At 44.2% G+C, this 24,337-nt stretch overlaps 1 protein-coding gene across 2 annotated transcripts in view; it reads right to left on the bottom strand.

Moving 5' to 3' along the window:
• Positions 1-326: 326 nt before the first annotated feature.
• Positions 327-24,337, bottom strand: part of SLC35F4 (solute carrier family 35 member F4) — a 112,963-nt gene continuing 88,952 nt past the window's right edge. The window contains exons 2-6 of one of the 2 annotated variants that reach the window (XM_017831739.1): positions 19,420-19,608; positions 15,055-15,352; positions 7,184-7,403; positions 1,380-1,505; positions 327-668 (exon numbers count right to left, since the gene is read on the bottom strand). In XM_017831739.1, coding sequence (XP_017687228.1) covers positions 468-668; positions 1,380-1,505; positions 7,184-7,403; positions 15,055-15,352; positions 19,420-19,608 — 1,034 coding nt within the window. In that variant the 3' untranslated portion in view covers positions 327-467. The remainder of the gene's footprint in view (positions 669-1,379; positions 1,506-7,183; positions 7,404-15,054; positions 15,353-19,419; positions 19,609-24,337) is intronic. The other variant, XM_017831740.1, reaches the window with a different exon arrangement.

Here is a 24,337-nt window from a genome sequence, read left to right as displayed (position 1 = left end):
CACAGAAAGGTGCCCCAGCACTGGGGATCCATGTGTCAGTGCACAAACACCCCACAGAGCGTGCCATGAAGACACTGAGAACACACAGCCCTTTGAAATGGGATTCAGAGCAGTCAAGCTATTCCAGAGACAGGGGAATTGGTATGGAACTAGAGTGGGGATGAAAAAGTGAACCATTATTATGGCTGCTTCATGTTTACTCCCTGCTATTATTATCACTATTAATTATTAATGATAATTATCGCTTATATCTTAATTATTAATGATATATTAATTGTTAGTATTATTTCATTAAGAATAATGAAAAATATAAATCATTTCCAAGGAGTACCAATTTGCACTGGGACCAGACTTAATCTGTGAGAGAGCTCTGATGTTTAGGAGGACAGGGGGGAATTGTTTGTGCCAGAGGCTAATTTTGTATTGGTGGGGAGAAAAGAGCTGGAAAAATGAGTATTTTTTTTTTATCACATACCTAACCAGAGGCCAGCTACTCCACACAGGTAACCCCAGGGCACAGCAGAGAAAGGGTACCAGTACTCCACTTTTGTAAAATACAGTATGATTGGGGTGACAGAGATGAAGATGAAATTGAAGAAGCCCAGTGTAGACACAAAATGAGCTGCTTCCCCGAAGTTTGCACTTCCAAGGAACATTTTGAACAAAACCTGCAAAGGAGAGGAGAGAGGAGGGGTTTAGAAGTCATGACAGTCATGGGAGCAAAGTTCTCCTGCACAAATTCATCACCAACGTGAGCAAACTCTGAAGCTGGGAAACAAAATCTGATCCCACTACAACAAACTCCAAAATTTACACCCACTTCACCCTCCTCAAGCCGAAAATAAACACAGCCACGCTCAGCCCAACCTCTTTCTGAGACATGACTCTGCCTTTTCCATCCCTCACCTTCCAGAGCAACCACTGCTTCCAGGCATTCTCAAGTGTACTGAGCTCACACCAGGGCTCCAAGCCCAGCAGGAGCACAGCATGTGCAGTGCAGGCCTGGGGTGAGCCCTGCATTCCCACCCGGGGAAAGCAGCACATCCCACATCCAGGCTCTCCATTCTGCACCTGCAAAGTCCCTTTGAAACAGTGTTTTTAAACGGCATTGGCATGATTAAAAAATGATCTGAAACTCCTTATAGCGTAGCAATGAAGATTTCATTAAAGACTCATAAAGCAAAGCCACCCCGAATATTTGGCAGGTGACAACTAATTACCCTCACAGTGGATTTCCTGACGTGGTGACATCACCTGGTCACAACATGAATGATGCAGGAAATAAAACATTTACTTTACAGCCACTCTCCTTGTACTTGTGCATATTTAACAGCTGATAATAGTGAATATAAGAACCCAAACAAACAGTCGTGACCTACCTTATACAAGGCAGATGTGGAGGCTGATCCCACAGCATATGCCACCCCAATGATTGAATCTCCCTGGAAACCATCTGCATATGCCATCATCACAATTCCTGTGATTGCCATGATTGCTGCAACTATCTGCACAGACAAAGCAAAGCAGTGTAAAGCTCAGAGCTACTTCAGCCCATGGAAAGAGATCCTCACTGCATGGGGTTCTCATGAGTGTCACTGGCTACTTTCTCTGACTTGGAGCATTCTTGTTTTCCCTTAAATGGGAAAAATTATGGGAGAAATGTAAAGCATAATGAAAGTGTGTGCACTGGTAGTGGTATGGATCTATAGCATTGCAAATTCTGCTGGGACCTACTGACAGGACCTGCACCATTACCTGTTTTATCAGCTAAACATTCCCTTTGGAGAGATGGCTCCAAGATCAAGAAATTCTAGGACATTGTGTTCCATTATGCAACAAGAGAAGTATTTAGCAACACCCCAAACTTGACTCAAAATACAAACATCAGATGGCCAAACGTTCTGGACATTAGTCCAGGGGAATGACTCCTGTCTTGTGGAATGCCAGAGTACCACTGGGAGCTTTTCCAGGCTGTTCTGGCCAGCTTTCTTGGACAGACACGACCTAGTTTCTCCATGAAGCCTTTACCTTTGTGCTTAGGTTTCTGGCCTCATTTGGAAATCTCAGACAGGGCATCTAAGAAGCTTCAGAGAAAAAGAACAGGAATAATTACCTACACCACATCTGAAACCCTGGGTCCTGACTCCAAGGACCTTAAGAAAGTGATAGCGAGCCCAACATGTTTTATTCTTTGGAAAACTCCCCCTCTCCACCTAATTGCCCTCAGCATGTAAATAAGGAGTGGGAATTTCAAACACAATGAAGACCCAACTTCCGTGGAGTGCAGAGGAAAAGGTGTTTCCTGAGCCAGTGTATAATTCCTGAATCAACACCAAAGGGAGATGGGCACTTGCTTCTTGGAAAACATCACTGAACTCCATTTAAGAAATATTTAGTCCTAGACAAATCTGAGCTTCACATGCTTCAGCCCACAGACTTTAAAGGCATCTTGATCCAATCATGTGCCCTTTTGCAGAGAAGCCTGACTTTCAGAGCTCACAGTTTGACCAAGAGTCCCAGAAAACCCATTGATACTCCTACCAAGCACTTGTGAGCCAGACTGAGGCAGTGAACACAAAAATCCCACAAAAGTGAGCCAGACTGAGGCAGTGAACACAAAAATCCCACAAAACAATTTCAGCAGAGCCAGTCAGTCCCATGATTCAAGGGACACACAGGACAGGGACAAACACCTGACCCAGGTAAAAGTGTCCATACATGGGGAGACAATGGGAAACTCCCAGAGTAGAGACTACAGGTAGAAATGTTAGGGCTCCTAAATCTCATAGGTACCCAGGCCAACATCTTCACAGAGGAACTCATCTCCTGGTTGCAGCTTTAATTACTTCCCTCTCACCATTATCCCTGTTTTACCAGTACCTGAGGCACACAGGTACCCCCCTGGCATTGCAGTGGCTGTGCCAAAGGCAGTCAAAAATCACACTGCATGTCTGTGTTCCACCTTACTTCCATTTAAAACATCCAAGCTCCAAGATACAGGTCCACAAAGCTGCCACCTAAGCCTGAAGATATCACTGATACCTCCAAATTCACCATGAAATGGCACCTGAAACCCAAGTCCCCCAGCTTAATGATGTGGGCTGGAGTCACTTGTGTAATCACAGTCTCTCAGTGGTTTGATGAGATCTGAAAGGGCTTTAGCAAGAAGGGACCAAGACAGCTTCCCTCCTCTCCTTCCCAGGATAACACATCCCAGCAGTCAGGCCATCCTGGGAGACTCCTCAGAAGTCCCAGCTTTGAAGCAATGCTGAATTACACCGAGGACCCCTCAGACATCCATGGCCTCTCCTCTCAGTTTCCAGAAGCCCCCCTTTCCCTGCTCCACTGCCTGGCTGGGTTCATCACAGGCTGCACTAAACACCTTGCCTTGCACATAATTCAGATGCAGCATTTCAGCTGTCAGCTGGAATATTTCAGCCGGAATGTTTCGTGCAGTGTGTCTCACAGTGCAAACCAGAAGAGTCCAGTGCAGTTCACCCCTCCTTCCAAGGGAAAGGATCAAGATCTAATTCTTAGAACACTCATCTCTCAGTTCTTTCCTTCTATTAGTGAAAATGAGTAGATCCACCATCTCCAACAGCAGATTCTTCCTATTGGGAAAAAACTCCTTCCCAGTCTGACTACACCAAATTTAGAGAGCCAGTTTCCTAATTTAATCAAATATTTAGAAAGCCAAGAATGCTTTTTTCCCATTTATTTTTTCCTGAAACAACTAAAATGATGGACACATATGGGGTAAAACCACGAGGCATCCAATAAGTAAGACCTGACACTGAAAACAGCAAGAACAATGTTTAAGTTCCATGTTCAGAGCTCCTCCTGCACTTCACCCACCACAGCATCAGCAGAGCTGACCTCTGCCTGGCAACCCTCAGGTGTTTCCTTCCCTGTGACCTTGCTGCTGCTTGTCAATGTGGAGCAGCACAGGATATGCTCTCAGGTTTCTAAAGCAAAGATGGTTGTTGCAGCTGCCAGCTCATTAAACAGGGCTTTTAATTAATGGAGGAGTGTAGTAACTTGCTTTTGAAGCCTCCTAGGTACAGAATGAAATTAGCTTCCCTCTTTTTTTCCTGGGAGAGAGCAAGGCCAACCAACATTTTACTCAGAAACACTTTTTTTTCCCCCGTGTAGAGCACAGCAGAAAACGAGGTGTACTTAAGAATCACAGAATCACAGAATGGTTTGGGTTGGAAGGGACCTTAAAAATCACCTAGTTCCAATTCCCCTGCCACAGGCAGGGACACCTCCCACTAGACCAGGTTCCTCCAAGCCCCATCCAATCTGACCTTAAACACCTTCAGGGACATGGAAGAAACCTGCCCCCAGGGTAAAGTCAATATTTTCAAGGGAGAAAAATGTCCCCAAATCTCTCTGTACCTACCTAATAAACACTGATTACACTTCACAGATGAAACCCAACCAAGGGTTCAAACATGCAAACACATGAGCATATGACTAAATCTAAGCAACACAGGCCAAGAACTACTCAAATATGCAAAGTCTTTAAAATATTTGTGCTTGTTCTGAGCCAAAGCTTAACACTTAGCCTGACATGGTCCACCACTAAACCATGTCCCTAAGCACCACTCTACATGTTTTTTGAACACTTCCATGGATGGTGACTCCATCACTTCCCTGGGCAGCCTGTTAAATGCCTGAACATCCTTTCTGTGAAGAAATTATTCCTAATATGCATTCTCAACCTTCCCTGGCACAACTTGAGGCCATTAGCTATATAGTCATGGCTGTATCTGTCCTTCCCAGCTGAATACTCTTTCTCCAGCTGGTGTTTCTCTCTCGTGGTTTGAGTGCTACAACTTCTCCACTGAGGGCACAAGGCTCTAATTGCAGAACACACACTCCAGGTAACTCAAACACAGCCAGAGCAGCCTTTCTGCAGCTATTAAATGCTTCCATGGGTGGGATTAAGCCATACCATAAGGTGGCCATCAAGACAGGTTTGTCTTTAGACAGCATATCTAAAAATCCAGCCCCGCAGCCTGGCCAGGGGCTGCTTTCCAGCCGTGCAGGAGCGCTGTGCCACAGGGATAGGAGAGATCCAAATGCCCGTGGGCATCCATGGGCAGTCTGGACACTGCCTGCAGCCACACCAGCTGGGCAGGGAGCTGGGAATCTGCTGCAGAGCCACTGAGGCTGCTGGTTCTCTTTCAGGCAGATGAAAGTGGTCTCAGGTGAGACGCAGATGTGCCTGATGGCTCCGAAGCTCTGGGAGAGTTGGTAGGAGCTGAGTTCCTTTGAGAAGCTGGCTGAGCTCCCGGGTGCTGAGTGCTTCTACAAAAAATGGCTCAGAGTATATGATTAAGCCCTTATTTCTTTCTGTCTCCTTATTGTCCAAATAACTCAATTACCCTTGCTCTGAGAGGCTGTGGTGAGAGCAGAAGAGGCATTCAAAGCACAAAAGGCTGGGGCTGTGCTGCTTTGTTGTATTTTAGCTCTCAAACAGTCTCCTGTGTGGTTATTAACATCATTAAGTGTTACTCTGGCTGCTGGAAAAATGCTGTAATTTACCTTTGCAGCAATGGGTATCCAGAATCTGCCTCTTAGCAGCAAAACTCAGTTTCTTTTATGTGCAGAATTTGCTGCTCACTTTTCCTGCTGGGTTTTTCCTGTGTGAACCCCACGGTGTTTTACAGCATTAATACTAATGCATAATTGTAGCAACCTTTTCTTAGGCAGTGAAAAACAAGTAATAACTGAAAATAGCTTTTATTTCTAGGTTTCTTTAAGAGGGCAGGCTAAGAAAACACAAGAGCTACGCTTGCTCTTCTAGGAAGATCTTCCTTTGAGACAAAAATTACCTCAAAGGGTACAAAATTTCCTATTTTTTCAGCTGAGACCTGAGATGACTGAGGGGCAGAGGAGGGAATTACTGTTCCTGTTATTTCTGTAGAGAAGAACTGAGGATTTTAAACCTTGCTTATTCTTTGAATTAGTCATCAGTAGTCTGAGGGAAGGTTACATTCATCTTATGCTTCTATATGTTAAGTTTTATATGAAACAGGTATCTGGCTTTAGCACTGCAAGGTGGAATGTCCATGTCCTTACCTTCAAGGGCACCGTGGTTGAGGGTGAAACACGGGTTCACCTCCTCAACTCGGCAAGCACAGTGCTCTGCTCAGTGTGCTGGTGGCTGCTCCAAGAGCCAGATGAGATGCCTGTACACCAGAATGCCTTTTCCTTTCATTTCTGAACCCTTCTATCAGACTATTCATTAAAAAAAAAAAAGCTGCTGTGCTCATTTAAAAAAAAAAAAAAATTTACTTAGACGAGGTCCTGATTCATCACACTTTCCATGGAACTTAAATCCAACAGCTGGTGGCATTTTCTGATCACAGGCATCACACCTGGCCACAAACAATCCCTAAGGAATTTCAAGGCTCCTGATAGTTCACTCAGAATCATCAGGCCTTGAGCCATTTCAGAGGAGGAATCTATATCAGCAGAACTGTTGGAAATCCTCATTACTCCTTATCCAATGTTTAACCCAGCTGTATGTCAGGAGTTCTGTGTGTGCAAAATTACACAGAACACGCTGCTTTCCCCAGATCCAGGCACACAGCATTTTGTTTGAGTTCTTTTTTTCCCAGTTTTTGCAGGGTCCATATTACTGCCAGTGAGTCCAGTAACACTTTAGTGCAAAATACAACTTCACACAAAACAGTTGTGCTCCTTTTAAACCAATTTTGGCACATGCACGTGGATATGATTGTGTAAAAAGTACTAGGGTAGCATAAGAAAAATAGGTAAGACAGTGAAAACAGCTGCCTAGCCAAACAAGGAATAAAACTGCTTTGGTCAGAGCCTAAGCATTCATCACTAAGTTTAAAATAAAACTAACTAAACTTCAGCATTGTAAGCCAAGACAGAATGGGTTTATATGAAGCTGGAAGTCCTTCTATTTTAATGTATTGCATTATGCAATTGCTTTAGCTGTAATAGCTTCTTGAAATTTCCCACCTCTGGAGTCTGAGATCTCAAACACATCTTGAGGCTTAGATCTCCATAATAAAAATAAAATGAGAAAGGCTTTAATGGCATGTCTATACCATGATGCAGCAGTGCTATGGCAGCACAATGGCTTATGGATTTAAGTGCAATTTTATGAAAACAAGAGAGAGTGGAAAACGAGGCACATCATTACCCTTGCTCCCATGAACCTGTCTTTCAGCACAATCCAAGAAAGCAAGAAGACAAAAGCTTTGTTACAACAGAAGAGGGCAGAGACGTCTGTGGCTGTCAGCTTCTTTAAAGCCAGTAAATACAGGTAGTTAGTCAAAGTCCACAGAATAGAAAAGGGAGCAGTCCTTTTAAGAAAGAGTTTCAGCGTCAGACCATCTTCACCAAAAATCCGACTGCATTCCCTACGAAAAGAAAAGAGTTTCAGTCTCAGCCAGGATTTTCCTGAGCGTTCACTCCAGCACAAAAAACACTCATTAAAGACTTTTATCGCATTCAATTAAATGCTTTTCCTACCAACTCCTTTGCACACATGAGAATCCATTATTTAATTCACATAGAGAAAATAACCCACAATCTTCTTAAAACAGCAATTTCGCAAATAGTAAAGGAGTAACTTACCTGGAATAATCACACTCTGAGCAACAATAATCCCAGGGACTCACACACAGAAATGAAGGTTATCTATAATGCTCTGACAGTTCCCAGACTCTGCCTTCCAGGCCATGAGCACAGGGATTATAATCACCATTTTTTTTACTCTGTAGCTTGCCAGTTTTTTCTTGCATTGCTCCAAACCCTGCTTTTATTCTTATTGAAATATATTCTCACCTATAGCCAAGGAAGCTTTAAGAATTGCCTAAAGATACTCAAAAATACTGCCAGACACATCACCATGGTGGAGAAGTGAGACACCAGGCAGTGGGACTGAGCCAGGCAAACAGCAGTGTGAGAGATGGAAGGAAAAGGGAGGGAAGAAAATTTAATACCTTTATTTTAATATACAGTGAAAAGTTTTGCTTGCTAAGAGACAGTTCCTTGTGGATCAAATTGCAAACAAAATCTCTTAGTTTCCCAGGCACTGTCTCACACACAGCTCCAGTGAACTGTTTGCTTCTTAGGATTTCAAGAAAGAGAAGGGTCAGCTTAGCAGACACTGCTTTTGGGGACAGCTGTCCTGTGCAAAGTGGTACCTCATGGGCTGAGAAGAGACTGAGGACTCCAGCATGCAGGTAGACTAAAGGCACATGGAATCCTGGAATGGTTTGGGTTGGAAGGGACCTTAAAGACCATTAAGGTCCAATCCCACTGCTGTGGGCAGAGGCACCTTCCACTAGACCAGGTTGCTCCAAGCCCCCATGTTGGACACAACCTGGCCTTGAACACTGCCCCCCTCCTGAAACATCTCTACCTTTCCTAAATTGGGAAGGACTTTTTTAACAGCTCCATTGTCTGCATTCTTGGTTAAAGGCATTCCTGAAGATATTCCCGGTATGCTTCCCTTTCTTGACACAAGAGACTCTCTGACACATTTGTTTAAAACATGAGAGGTCCCACAAGGGAACACTTCATACAACCCAAACACCAAGGGACTGAGGGAAGGCACCACCAAACTGCAGCGTGTGAAGGGACTGATCTAAATGCCAAGAGGCCTCGGGGCTCCAAAGTGTTCACAGCCAGACACGGCTGTGTTTGGAAGATTGCTAAAACACTCATTACACAGAACTAATCAGTAAATTCAAAGATTGCACTACAACGTGAAGTCAAAACCACTTGTTATTTGGGGGGGAAGTGGTGTGATAATTATCCTGATCTGGAAGACAAAACAGTTTTCAGGATGCATTAACCATTTTTAGTAATTCTTGGGAATTCTGCTGTTAAAAACATTACTTTTTTTACTATTAACAGTGGAAATCATCACTTGTTTTGAGGGAAGCAGAATAATAACATCTATGTAAAAAAAGAGATCAGCTACATCCTAACCTAAATGATTCTATGAATCTACTTAATAACCACTCGTTCTCTGCTGCTACTAAGACAACCTGGGGTACAAAGCAGCCATTTCTGGTAATAATAAATTACATTCTCAAAGTCTATGACAGGGTGTCCAACAAGTTAACACTCAGGCAGGCAGATCTGCTAATTATCTCCTTCACTCTAGTTGACCTGGATGCTCTCAGAAGTTAATCTGTTCCCCAAAGATCAGGAGAAAATCGTTTCAAATAGAAAAAAGAAAACAAACAAACAAACCGACCAGTGGTGCGTATCATTTATCTGAGATGCAAAGCAAATACTCAGTGAAGCAAATAAATTAATGCTTAATTTGACTGCAGGCTTTTGTATCACTGATTTCAACAGAAGTTAAAGGTGATGAGTTCCCCTGTGTGAGAAATGGACTCAGTGGGAGCACTTCAGTTGTTCCTTGACATGCAGATATTAGCAGTTTATGTTTAAAAGATGCTTCCCTTTGAGACTTGGGTGGTTGCAGAGGGTGATTTTGGGCTCAAACTACATCTCACCTCAATACAGGTGGATGCACCATGGCTGTGTCACCACCACTACATGACACCAGAGCCAGGATGGTCCATCTACTGGCAAGAAGAGCTCTGTGTTGTGAACTACAGACCAGTGTGGAACCTACTCTCTCCAGCCCAGTGGGAATTCTGGTGCACAACTGGATCATTACACGGTTGTAAATCCAACCTGCCTCCGAATCTGCCAGGATCTTGGAGGAAACAAGCTTGTGCTGTGCTAAAACAAGAGAGGAAAGGTGCCTGGGCTGCCCACAGTGATGCAGGGCACTGTCAGGTACCCAGGTGCCAGAATGGGTGAGGTCTTGTTGTCCTGCACACAGACAAACCCAGGGCAGAGTCATGAGGATGGAGTACAAAATGCCCCAACAGTGTGAATCCTCGAAGGAGGAAGGTTCAGTGATTATTATTCTGTGTTGGACTCGGGGCTGGTCAAAGATTTGGGAGAGGCAGTTGTGTCAGCCTTGACAATGTCGCTGTGAATTCCCAGGAGCAGTGGGAGGGACGAGCAGAGATTCTCAGCTAGGAAAAGAAATCTGGAAATGTTTCACAGGCCCCAGGCTGTTTAAGCAGATGGAAGAGCCTCCATCACACACAGCAGTGTACAGTGACCAGACAAAACAGGGGCCCGTGGCTCCTCAGCTCTCAATTAAGAAAATACAGCAAAGACTGTGACAGGGTCCTGCCAAACAAGACAGAGACTTGATGAATTCACCTCTGTGCCTAGGAGAGCTCCATGAATAATGCTCAGACAATGAGGAAATAGGGCGAATGCTTTATTTTCCTAGTCATGGCTACAGCAGATTGCCTGGGGCTGTGTGAGGGCTGGGTGCTCAGTGGTTAGCTCAGCCTCTTTGACATGCAACTAAAATTAAACTTGCAGGAATCATCAGACATGACAGTGATTGAAACGCCGGGCTAAGGAGAGAGGGATCCCAGGACCCCCCCCACACACACTGGTAGTATCTGCAGGCTGTTGACTTAAAGGCACAGACCTGTCTAAGGACAGCTGACCCTGAAACTATGACACAAACTATTTCCAAATGCACAAGGAGTCTATTTAAAACCTGCCCTCTCACATAAATAGTTCTTTTTATTTGCAGGTAGCCCTGAGCCATCAGCTCTGGGCAGCGTGCCATGCTCTCAGGAATTACAGCCCCTCAGGCAGTCGTGTAGCTTTGCCTCTGGCACCCCCTAAACAGCTTGTGGGGCCTCTTAGTCATTCTGATGCCAACCCCTGCACAAGAATGGTTTTGTTCACCCCTGCCACACAGCAGCCTTTGGAGTGAAATCCAGCAGCTGGTTTCAGACAGCTCACAGGAAAACCAGAGCAAACAGGCTGGAGTGATGGGAATACCGTGAGTGGAATTACATCACCCGGGCTAGAACTTGGCAAGGCCTCCAGTGACAGTAGGGCAGCACTACAGCACCTTCTGTGAGCACAAGTCATTTGGTCCTTCTATCTAAATGATGGCATCTGCAGCAATAAAATACCTCCCAGCTCCATTGCAGGAGACAGGCCCCAGGCAGAGTGTGGTTAAGCACACTGGTCAATTGTTTTCCAGGACTGGCAGAATATGAACATTAGGAAAGAGCATGACCAGCTGTACTGGTCTGGTCAAGAGCTGGAGCAAAAGGAAAGGGAGTTCTGCGTGAAACCCTCACATCAGCAGTGCCTGGCTCAGGGGGCAGCACCACAGGAATGCTGTCTCCCACAGGAATGGTCCATGGGTAGCCTAGTTTTGTGCTGAAGGTCTTCCTCCCTACTGCTGAGACATTCCGGGTTGGAGCAGCTTCAGGCATCGGACATCCACATCTCTCCTCTGAAAAGCCTTTGCAGTGAAGACCTGGATTTGCAGTGTTATTCCATAAGTGGCTGAGGAAGTTGGCCTGAGCTACTGCTGCAACACAGAGGGAGAGACTTGCGGGTGATGACTGCAAATACCAGCTACTGAAGGCTCAGTTTTTACTTCAGGTGATGCTAACTTCCTGTTATCCTGCCTGCTCTTCCCAATGTTTTTGTGTTCATTAAACATTACACCTACCAACACTCTCCCCAGTCAGTGTCTCAAGGCTGTGGAGTTCCTGTAGCACTGACCTCAGCTGTTACACCATGGATAGATCCTGGCAGGAAGCTGCTGAATATCAGTGTTTGTCCTTGAGAAGACAAGACAGCGGGTGGGGAGGCAGAATTTATTGACATGGAAAATGTCACCCACCTTTTGTTAAAATCACAACTCTAATAGGATCCTAAGTCAAGTCTGAGCAGTGATTTCTGCTGTGGCAAATCGTGGCAGGATTAAGCTTCCTATTGCTGTGCTGCCTGAGCTTCAGACCATTTTATCCACCAGGAATGGAAGTTTCAAGCTCTTTATGTGGGACATGCCTTTTATTTACAATACTGAGGGAATACCAAGAGCTGTGTCTTCTGCCTCAAGACAACCAAGATAATTCAATGAGATGCAGCAGGGAGTTCATAACTCTGAGTTACTTTCTAAGACCACAGTATTGAACTTCTAAGGTAAAGTGTGAAAGGTAAGGAACACAAAAGTTATATCTCAAATATTACAATAATAGAATCCCACAATGATTTTGGTTGAAAGGGACCTTTAAGGCCATCTCATTCTAACTCCCTGCCATGGGCAGGGATACCTTCCACAATCCCAGGTTGCTCCAAGCCCCATCCAACTCGGTCTTGAACTCCTCCAGGGATGGGGCAGCCCCAGCTTCTCTGGGCAACCTGTGCCAGGGTCTCACCACCCTCACAGGGAAAAATTTCTTTTCAATATCCAATCTAAGCCTGCCCTCTGTCAGTCTGAAGCCATTCCCCCTCCACTCCCTTGTCAAAAGTCCATCTCTCTTGTAGCTCCTTTAGGCACTGAGTGGCCTAAACTTTTCAGGAAGCCAATCTAAAGTTGGAGACTGGGACTCCTGTCCTTCCAAGTGGGATTTATGAAAAGAACAGTGGCTCTTTACAGCTTTGCTGGCCTGGGGCAGTGCTCTGCAAGTCACTCACATGATCGCTGATGTCTGCCAAGATATCACAGACACTGTTTGCTCAGATCCACTGGGAATATCTGCTGGACAAGATGTCATGTCTTTAAAGCTACTAGAGAGTAACTACAACCTCCAGGAACACAATGATAAATCACCTCTGGACCCTGAGGCAAGCCTGGAATTGCTACAGGAGGGGTTTATTGACAGGAATTAGCTACTCCACAGGAATAAAACAAGCAAATGAAGCAACAAGAAATCTTAAAAGCCTTGTAACAGGAACAATACCAAGACTGCAAACCAAGCAAATATAAAACAAATTATGTACCTTTGAAAGTACCCCTGCTCTGGGCAGGAGGCTGGGTTAAATGACCTCCAAAAATTCTTTCCAAATTAAATCTGCCTATAAGTCTCTGAATTTAAAAACTACAAATGATGCTTTTTAATCATTTAAGTCATCAAAATATCAAGAGTTCATCCTGAAGAGATTCTATCCCATATCCAAACTAAAAGAACTTTGGGTAGTCAAGTTGTAACATGGTACAGACCAAATTATTGGTCCCCATGATAAAATCATTATTTGCCAGCAGTCAATTCCTCCCTGGGATATGATTTCCTGATATATCTGGAATAAGAAATACCCTGGGAAGATGCCCATCATCTCTAACACTGGTCTCCTGATTTCCACACATTCACAGACCTCCATGTGTGCAGAAATTCCTCTGGGCATATAAGTATTCCAGATTTAAAAGCTGAATTCCTAACAGCTGGGGAAATGTATCAATTATTTAAGCACAGTCTTTTTATGCATTGCCCCAAATATGATGCTCAAAATTTTGCTCTGATGGAGATGTAATCCACCAACTAACTGCAGAGGATCTATCTGCAGGGATGTTTATTCACACCTTCTTCCTTATCTGCTGTGCAATTGTTATTACTTTACCCCATACCCAGAAGCCAAGCTGACACTGTTAATGTTCTCACAAACACTCCAGCAAAGATCTGAATGAAGGCATCATTAATGTACAAAGCGCTGGGGTTTGCAGGGAAGCACTTAATTAAGTGCAACTGCACAATTTCAGTCACGCTGATTTGACAGAAATGATAATTCAGGGCCAAATTACATCCCAGATCCTGGCCAAAGCAGCTGAGGGAAGAATTTGGCCCTGCCACACTCCAGCCTGACAGTCACAAATTGAATTCCCTCTGTGCCCAGTGACAGCTGTGCTGAACCCTCTGTCAGCAGGAGCCAGGGACAAGCCACACTCTGGTTAATACCTGGTGGGACAGACAATTCTGCTCAAGTCACTGACATCGTTTTCAAAGCAAGTCTGCACTGGAATAACAGTCTGGTCATAACAGAATCGGGTCCCAGCTTGCAATTACCCTGTGGGTTTCTTCCCTTCGTGGGCAAGGTGTGTTATCTCTTGGCAAGCTGAGTTTTGTTCCGTTCTTTAAAGCAGCTCCTGCATCACTGTCAGATCAGTAGAACAATGGAAGTGGGGGAGGAAGTGTGAAATTAATTGTCCCAGAATGTGATGGTGCTTCCAAGCCCCGAAGACAGATTAGATGTGGTTTTCTTAAGAACTGGTGAAGCTCAGCCAGCTCTGTCCTGCTGCAGTGCTGGTGGTTGGACTGGATGATTTCTTTGGGTTCCCCCCAACCTTGTATTTCTGTGATTTCCCAGGAGCTACTGAAGAGGGATTTATAAATTTCCACCCCTGCAGCCTAATGTTGGGAGTTAGTGCTATTGACTCCTTGGCACTCAAGGTTCAGAGTTCAACAGCATGCATCCCTGTGGCATAAGGAAAGGCTGGAGTCAGAGGGATGTCTTCCCCTGACTCACAACACAGAGGAAGAGGTATTTTCATGTGGAGCCTGACAGAAGACGGAATAAAATCTCCACATCATTTCCTCAGGGTGACAGGCACTCAGCTATGCCAGCTTATCCCTCAGAGCTACAGGGGGAGGAAACCAAGAGTCTGCAACCTGCTTTACCTCTTACCCCACACAAAAGAGAGCAGAGCAGGCTACCTGGATGCTCTTCCTCCATATTGTGATCCAACAGGAGGAAAGGCCAGCTTTTTTTCCTGCTATACTTGCTGAGGATAGAGAGCAAGCCATGGTCTTCCTCATGGAAAACATCTCCTCAGCTCTGAGCATCTTTCTTCTCAACTACGAGTTGCACTTAACACTATTGTTCTACCACAAATGGGCCAGAAAAGATTAATGAATGGTCTGATCCGGACAAGAACACAAAATATAGAGACATTAGTTAATATAACAGCAGTATTATAAGCAAATTATTGACCTTTTCAACTCATTAAAAAAAACCCTTTGGCAATCAAGTATCCATTTATTCAGCATATATCACTCATCTGTCAGCCTTCTGAGCTGTTAATGAATGAGGCTTTCTGCAGCATGACCTTTATTCTGCCTTCTGACACCAGGGGTCGAACTGAGCAGAGCAGTGATCTCAGTCCTCAGGAATCGGGTTGTTTTAAAGGGGTATTGCCACGACAGAGCCTACCTGAATTTTTTGATTGGAGACTGCTTTTCCTGCGCAGTTGCAAGGTGCCCAGAGTAATAAATGGGAAAAATCATAATGTTCCAGTTTGTTGAGAACCAAGTCATGAAAAAAGGACAGTCAAAGGTCTCAAAAGTGATTTTGACAAACTGCGTGGTCCCGACCCAGGAGGAGGAGACGGACAAAATGATCAGGAACCTCCAGATAAGCTTGAGAAATGTGGATGTGCAAGACTGGCATCGTGTCTGTCCTTCAGCTTCTTGGCTGCTGCTCTCTGTGTGCGTTTGTGTTCCTTCTTCTCCTGAAAAAAAGAAAAAAAAAAAAGAATAGGAAAAGAGTTGCACGTATAATGAATGCATTCAAAACACTTCTTGGCAAAATCTCCCCTTCTAATCCAGTCACAAATCATCCCTTGCCTTCTCCCTGTAATTCCTCTATGTCCCATAAGTACTGAAATCCTGCACCAAAATACTTTAATGATACCACCTCTGTCACTTCAAGGAGGCAGGAACAAAACACGAACACAACACCGAGGCCTGAGGTAACAGTGTCACAGTTAAGCTGTTGTCACTATTTGCTTTATCAGCCCTTCTTTCCCTCTGTCAGCAAAGCTCCAAAACAAAAACACATCTCTTGGAACCAACAACATTATGAAGACAATTGCTGTGCATGTGTGCAACAGAAAAGCTCTTCTGAGCCTGCACTTCTAGAGCCAGGAACAAATTCTTATTATTCAGGATTTTAACTCCAGAATCACTTTTTTATTTGCAAGCAGGGAGGGGAAAAAAGGAAACAATTTGCTGGTTTTATATATCCAGGTGGAGAAAGGCTTTTTGCAATCAGTTAGTGTACTTAAATTCTTGAAGTTGAAAAAGGAAACTGGACAAAAGTGAAGCTTGGCACATGCCTAGAAATAAACCTCTACACACAAACAAGAAGGAATCAGAAGTCATTTCCCATTTAATGTAGTGCTTTTCAGACTTAACCTGCAGACCTGTGTAGAGTTCCCAACAGAAGTGGAGAGAATTGAATCTCACTGCCTGGTGACTTGTTCTCCAGACACAACTCCCAGAGAGGCAGCCCAGGAACCCTACTTTGATTTCACAGACCCCATCTGGAAAAAACAAGGAGCACTAACACTGTTGCCTCATGAGCTCATGGGGCACCACTGAGCTCCAACTATTTACCCCAAATCACATAAGACTGATAGAAGAAACAGGAAAAAAATCTTCTAAAATCCATGACCCGAAGCTATTCTTAACTGTTCCTATCAATTATCACTCACATCAACACCTGATGTGATTTATGTAGGAAATAATGTGATTTTAAAAGGAGCTATAGATCCACTACAGTGGGGGCATCCACTGTCCTGTATTCAACTTATACGTGACAGAGGTATCCTTTCAGACTCTGGTTTACTTTCCTTTTATATCAATGTTTCTACTACAGCCACAGAGAAATGTCAAACTGAGGTTCCAAGTTATTACTTTAGACCAACATTACACCTAAAAAAAGATTCATCATAGCAGGGAATGCATTTGTAATCAAGAATTCTCCTAAGCAGGACATGGATCTTTTTGTAGTTGTAATTGTGTGATGTGTTTTTTTCCTAAAAATAATCTGTATTTGATGGCTCCATTGTTTAGTGGTGAATCAAGAATTTAAATAAAATTACAGGTTTATTAAAAACATGCAGAGGATAACCAGGCACTGGTCTGAAAAGGCTAACATCCTTTTAGCATTCTTTTTGGCTGCTGAGAGAAAATAGATATTTGTATGGTACTAATAATGAGTGACATGTTCCATTAAAAGGTAAATTACAGTTTATTTGCAAGTTAGAATGGCTTTGAAAGAATATATTATGTAACATCCACTTGCAGGATTTCCTACTAAGCAAAACTACCCTGCAATTAGTCCTTCTTCAGCTAACAGTTCAAATAATCACATAATGATACAAAAATAAAGCACTTTTATCTGTGCTTTCTATTTTTCAATTACCAAATAACGATGTAATTGCTGTTCCTACACATGACACCACCATTAGCATTTGACTTGGATTTCCCAGTCCCAGGTCTGAATGACAGGGAAAGGCACAGAAATGCACACTTGTTGCAGGACCTGCCTTGGATTTAAAGACCTGTGTAAATTCTGGGCTGATTAAATGTGCAGTGGGGAGTTTCTGTAAGTGTTTAAGGAGTGGGATTCATCGCATGTGATGGAGTTGGCAAATATTTGTGTACTCAGGCTAAACATATTGTCTAGAAGCCCTTTATATTTAATGACAGTGGAAAGGCATGGTGAGAGGGTAGCTGATTCCATCCTCACATATATATCCAAGGTCACTGAAGACACTTATCTCTCTCTAGACTGGATATTTACATTTAATTTACATAAAATTGAGATTGATCCCCGGCCAAAGTGCCATGGAAGCTCAACAGCTGCTTTCAAAATCCATGGGATGTGCACACCTAACCCTTGGCCAAAGAATCCAAAGGAAAAGATAAGAAGTATCTTTAAAAATAGTTACAGGGCTTGAACTCGAAGACACATGGTGAGGAAGCAGACAGTTCATACTACAGAGGTTTGAGGATTTCCAAGTCATGAAGCTGGGGCTGGAGCAAGCAAGGAATTAGCACTTGTGTTCAGACACCAAATGCTATGATAGTGAGGAGGAAACAAACTGATCAGCCCAAGTGGTTGGTAGACAGCATTTTACAATTAGCAAGGCAGCGGAAATCCTCGGTGTGTGCACTGAGATCAGAGCGAAGCAAATCAAGAGACTTACCCTGGCAAGAGCACAGAAACAAGCTGAGCATTCAGAAAGGATGAAATGGCAGATAAGAACACAGGTCACACTGCAGGGGACACGAGGAGGTGACACTGGCCAACAGCAAACTGTGTGAAAGGCAGGAAGCAGAAATACCCCTGCGTGGTCATCTGGTCCTTAGTATAACTCTTACTTGTGATGTCTCTGTGATAAGATGGCCAAAGAAAAGCCTTTTGCTTTCGTTTTTCAGAAGAGTGAGATGAAGAAAATCAAAACCTACAGCTTTTCATCTGAACTCTTTTGACTATTTGGCAACTACATCCTAAAAAACAATATTCTTTATATTTGTTTTGCTACCTGTCAGGTCAGTCCTACTTAGACTTCACTGACGAGGAAGGGAAGATCAAAATAAAAAGGGAAATTAATAAATGCAAAATAAATGTTTAGAAGAGTGTAATGTCAAGACCTAAACAAGTGGCCTAAAGTCCTTTCTCAGAGAAGATGGATTTTGATTCTGGATGTACCCCAGTGCCAGCAGGCATGGTTACTTCAGCCCGATGTCTGCAAAGATGAGATTGATTTTCTGGTCTCTTAGCTATGATCTTTACTGCAAGATGCTGCATCATCCACTCCATGCAGCAATAATCACCTCCAACACTTTTCTGAGACTTTCCATGAAGAGAGTACTCTTGGATCACGAGATCCCTCCGTTTCCCACACAAGAGGAAAAAGGCTGACTCTTGCTGCCATCGGCGGTGAAGGGACGAGAGGAAGGTTCATCTTCCCCAATTCCAGTGTGCAAGGGAGACCCAGCCTGTTCTTCCTCCCCCTTTTGCCCACATTATATACAGAGTATTCCAAAGAACTTGGACAATTAAACTACTCTTTCCAACACACTTGAACAGTCACATTATTTCACTCGTGTAACATCTCTCCTCCTCAACAGCAGCGGACTCAAAGGCCTGTGGCCCCGTATTATAACTGCTCCCATCCCATCCCTGTTGCTGATAGATGGATGGACACCATGGTGAAGAAGTCAGTGTTCACCATACCTACAGGTTCGTTTGAGCTAAACTTCTGCTGTAAAAGTGGGTGACACGTGCCCGATGGAAGCCCTGACATGCAGCTGATGGATGATCTGAACTGTGATGGTCTTCCCTAGATATCCTTCCACCTGTTGCTCCTCCTCTTCCTCTTCACCAGACCATCCACGGAATGAGCTGAGCTTGTCACTGTCTTTGAGAAGGAACAGGGCTGGCTCTTAAAAGTCCTGGTCTCTGGCCAGGCTGAAGCTGAGGAAACACAATCACTTCGTAAAAACTAACTGTGTGCTAATGTTAATCAGCTTCCAAGATCTTCTGTGCCTTAGGATGTCTCAGATACCTTACACATTACATGTACCTGCTGACTCCCAGGCCTTTTCCTCCCATCCATGCTTCCTTCCCTCCTAACCCCAGTTTGCACCCAGGCACGGGAAGGACTTGCACGTGGCTTTGCTGTTCTCAGCACCGTAAATCAACGTCAGCATGCTCGGGCTCTGCCCCATCCTTCAAAAGGCAGAAGAAAGAGGCCCCTCACAGGCATGCTGGGAATGTTCCTACCTGATCTGCTCTGCCTCTCGACTCTGCTGTGCCGACAGATTCCCGAGGGACTTCGATTCTGCAGCTCAAGAATGGGAGCAGCAGAATCTTCAGCAACAGATAGAGGGGAGAGCTGCCTAGTCATGCCTCTGTGTCTGCTGGGGCAGTTGCCTCCTGGCTTGCATTGGATGACAGATGATCGTGAGGCACCTGAGAAGAAAGAGTTTGCATCAGTTTGGCTGTAAAGTCCCTGGAGGAACGCGGGGCTGTCAGTGAAACGCACACAAACAGATCCGCGGGAGGAGGGAAGCACACGGCAAAAATCAAGGTTCCAGCTCTGCTCAGAATAAAGTAAATCAGTGAGTAAATAAATACTTAACTCTCTCCCCCCTTATGGATAAAAAGGTGCTGTATGAAAACCAGTCTTTCCCCTGAGGAAATGAGAGCCCCATGCTGCTGTACATTCTCAGCCCCACGGCTCCATCCGTGGGGGCTGCACAGTCAAAGGGATTTGTACTCACGTGGGCCCCTCTCCTGAGCACTGGCCCTGAATCAGGCCAAAGGAGAGGTCACCATTCCCCCTCAGGGTGGAAAGGAGGGCTCAGGAACTCAGCCTGCTGGGGTGCTGAGAGCCTCTCCAGAGGAGAGCTTCCTCTTTCCATCCTCCAGAACGATCCTTTGAGACTCTTGCACAGAACAAAGCCACAGTCACTGAACTTTTGGATGAAGAGTTCTGCTGCAGCATTGAAGACACCAATTTTAAGCCTTTACATGCATCAAATCAGAGTCTCCACATCTTCAGAGGAGTTGCTTTTTCTTCTTCTGCACCCCCAAGGTGCTGCATTGGGGGCTCTGTCGAGGCACGAGGCAGCAGAGAAGAGCCAGGTCCCAGAATCATCAACTGTACCAGATGAAAAAATTTTCCAGTGAGCAGGACACAACCTTTGAAGAGTAAGAACTTGAAGGACTGGGTTGAGAATCAGCAATCAACAGCAAGGAGTGCAGTGCTGGAATCCAGCAGTGTGCCTGGATATATCTTGGATGTATTCCCAAGTTTAGTGAAGGTGTCTCTGTAAGAGGTCAACACACGAGCGGCACAAGAGAGTCTTCTTCTCCAGCAGAAAGTCAAGATTATAAGCCATCTTGCTAAGTATAAATGTGTGTTCATGGCCAGGTGAGATCATCCACCGCTGGTTTTGAAGCTGCTACTCCAACTGGTGACCATCTTACCTAAACTTTTGAAATATGCACAAACCCGGGGCAGCCACTGACCTTGCTGTGACTTGGAAGGATTTAATATGATAATCCCAACTATTTCACGTTGAAAAGAATACAAAACCAGACACAAAACCCATGTGTAAGGTGCCACACATGCAACAAATACAGCAGAAATCTCAGAGGGAGAATTTCTTTGTTGCAACATGAGTCATTCCAGTACAATTTCCGAAAATAACTCCATGCCCAACAACATAGAAGTATATTCCAAAGCAAGGACTGTATTCAGGATTCAAGAGATTGCATGAATCTTGCCAGAGGAAGGTAGAGTTCAAATAACCTTTGATGGACTTAAAGCCATATTGGATTCACCAGGTCTAACTACAAATATTTCAAAAGAAGATTTAAGATTTACACATCTTTTCGAAGGAAGAGATGTATAAAATAGGGAACTACACAGAAAAAATTCCTCTCTCAGCTTATTTAGAGCCCCCAAGGTTAATTTTTACCCTCCAAGTAGACAAGTGACTGAACCAGCAGCTAACACCCTCCAGATGATCTTTCTCAAGATGCTCTTCCCCTTCTCCTCTGTCCAGTATGAGGTACCCCTGACATAAGAGGGATATCCAAGTTTAGGTTCCTTTCCACCTTCCCAAGTAGTCACACCTTGCCAGGAATTCCTGCAAATCCAATCAAGGCAGTAAACAACCCACATTCTGTGACAGCAGACCCACAAGTCGACCTTGAAATACTAAGACCTGTATGATGTCTAAGCTCTGTGTTGCCCCTTCTCATTTTTTGGTGAGCGTTACTTTCTACAGAGCTTTTTAGAGCCTGCTGGATGTTTTCAGACCTTTAAAAAGCCATTCACCCTCATATATTTACTTTTTAATGGAGAAAATCGTGCTCCAACAGCCACACAACTCCTCCTATGACTTGGTTCCAGTTTCAAACTCCAAGCGTTACTTCTCCGACTAATCAAACAAGGATAACATTATCTACTTCCTAGGGTTTAGTAAACATCTTGTTCAACTCTGAGGTTGAACAGTGTGTTAGAAATGGCAGTCCTTGGCCACTCACCTCACCAGAACACCTTAATTTGACAGCTGAAAGTCAGTTCCAGCCTCCACGAGGTTAAGCCAGTCAGTGCTTTTGGGGCTAAATATTCAAAAAGGCACTTAGGGTTTTTCAGGTCCCCAGCTTCAAGAAGTTTTGTTTTCAGGAAGTGTTTGCTGACTGCAGGTCCTCAGAGAAGCAGCCACTGAGGTGGCTGGACCCAAATCACTCCTCACTTGGATATTCAACATTTAAAGAGATTGCACGATGTTGAAAGACACATGCTATGTCTCAATTCAGGTTCAATTTAGAAGAAGATCAAGATTCACATTACACTCAGCAGAAGTCTAGCAGGTGATCTGCAACCAAAATTTGAAGGAAACCTATTCTTCCTCACGTTCTAAAAGAGCAGCGTGAATCTTCCCCTGTGCACTGAGAACCTCAGCAGTTGAGACCAAAACTATAATTCAAGACATTGCATTTAATGGAAAGTCACTGTTTGATTTACTGAAATCTTCTTCCCTCATACTTGAAGCAATCAGACAGCAGAGCCATTTATCAGTGTGTCATTGTTACAGCTAGAAAGCCTGGGACAATCTAATGCTGCTGAATCTGAACGTGTTTTAAGGATATTCTTTGACAGGGGAGGTGAAGAGATGTGTGCTGGGCTGACTTATCCAAACCTGGAATCAGCAGCAAGGGCAACAAACCACCAGTTGCACATTTGAGCAATGAAACCTCCCAGGTGGGCAATGTGACTCCACCTGCCTAGAGGAGGGGAACTCAGGTAATTCCAGTTCTCTGTCTCACACAGAACTATGAGCTGTCAAGCAGAGATCTGCTAAGACCCTCCAAATTCGGAGGGATCAAGAGCAGCAGTTTCCATTGAAGTTCCATATAACTACATAAATCCTATACATATGTGGGGACCTTGTGGTTTCAGGCAGTGAGACCACATCTTCCCCACAGAGGGAGAAAGCAGGGTGCTGCCATGACTTGCCACAAGCAAATGGAGAAGCAACTGTGTCCTAAAATGGTACCATAATACATCTCCTCCACAGCAAATGGGGTTGGATTCATTTGACTTATTTCAGATGTTAATCTTAGGATGAGAAAAGCATTGCCCTGGGACTACCTGCATCTCCCTGTGAATATACAGGGAAAAACAGAATTGTGGGATGGTTTGGGCTGGCAGGGACCTTAAAGCCCATCTAGTTCCAGCCCCCTTGCCATGGGCAGGGTCACCTTCCACTAGACCAGGTTGCTCCAAGCCCAGTCCAACCTGGCCTTGAACAACAATCCTGAGCAGAGATGTTAACACTGGGTGGGACTTTTTACCCAACTTGTGGCTTTAGCAGAGATGAGCCACAGGCTGAGAGTGAATCTACATTTTGAGCATCATTTGATATTTTAAGAGAACAACACTGGAAAAGATTAGGAAAAAAACAAATAGGAAAAACTTTGCCAGACTGTCAGATCTTGCTTCTGGAAGTGTTCATTGGGGGTTATAACTGAGTGTCAAAGCAACACTGTGCCAATGGGATTGACAAAAAACAAAAGGGAGAACTGGAAAGTACCACATTTGATTGTATCAAGCACATTTTTATGAGTCAACTCCACCTGGATTACTTTTTGTTATTGGATAACAACAAATCCCTGCTCTTTCCCATGGTTTTTTAATGATTACTTCTAGTTTATTAATCTGTTTCAGCAAATCTTTTTCCTTGCCATGCAAATGTGGATTCTTTTTAGCACAAGAAGCAAGTCCATTTTCTGCACATGGAGACCAGAGGGAAACCAGCAAGGGGAACCCGTGGCTTTCCTTACGCTTCTAACGAAGTCTGTCCTGTCTTGCATTAATTATTATATACATTCCCCAGTGTGCTTTGATTTAGCAAGGTAATTATGCTTGTGAGTAGCCTAAACCACATGATTAATATCACTGAAGTCCAGCCTTTTAATGTTCTTTAACACCATCCTCAGACGCAGCTGTGGGAGGAGGTGACCACCATGTGCTGCTGCCATCGTGCCCATTCAAGCCAGGAACCAGCAGCACATGCTACCATCCATAGGTAGCCCCTTACCCCTCTTAAAAGATGTGGTACTTGACTTGTGGATTCTTGTTCATACACGGATTTTCAGTAAGAAAATGCATCCTCACCCACCTTGACTAGAAAAATCCCTTTGCTGTTTTCCAGGGGGGCTTGGAGGGAAGGATTATGCTTTGAGGTTCAAAACCAGTTCTCTTCAAATCATCTTCATGTGTATGACAACTTTAGCATGTGACAGCAGTGCTTGGAATAAAAAAAAAAAAACAACCCACACCATTTCACTGGGACAATGTTTCTGGTCTCAAAGTTGCTACTAAAAATAGATCATAGAGTTGGAAGGGACCCACAATGAACATTGAGTCCAACTCCTGGCCTTGCACAGGAATCCCACTGTGTGCCTGAGAGCACTGTCCAAATGCTCCTTGAGCTCTGGCAGCCTCGGTGCTACGACCAGTTCCCAACCAGCCTCTGGGTGAAGAACCTTTTCCTAATATACCTAAACCTCCCCTGACACAGTTTCCTGCCATTCCCTCTGGTTCTAGATTGAATGGACTGCCAGTTAAATAATCAGTGCAACATAAAAATGCAGTCCTGGACTTAAGTTTTATGGCCAGATC

This window comes from Lepidothrix coronata, unplaced genomic scaffold (assembly GCF_001604755.1).
Source record: "Lepidothrix coronata isolate B3197 unplaced genomic scaffold, Lepidothrix_coronata-1.0 Scaffold196, whole genome shotgun sequence".
Classification (NCBI taxonomy): Eukaryota; Metazoa; Chordata; class Aves; order Passeriformes; family Pipridae; genus Lepidothrix; species Lepidothrix coronata.
The sequence above is the reverse complement of the archived record's forward strand: the minus strand, read 5'-3'. Positions and strand labels throughout refer to the sequence as shown.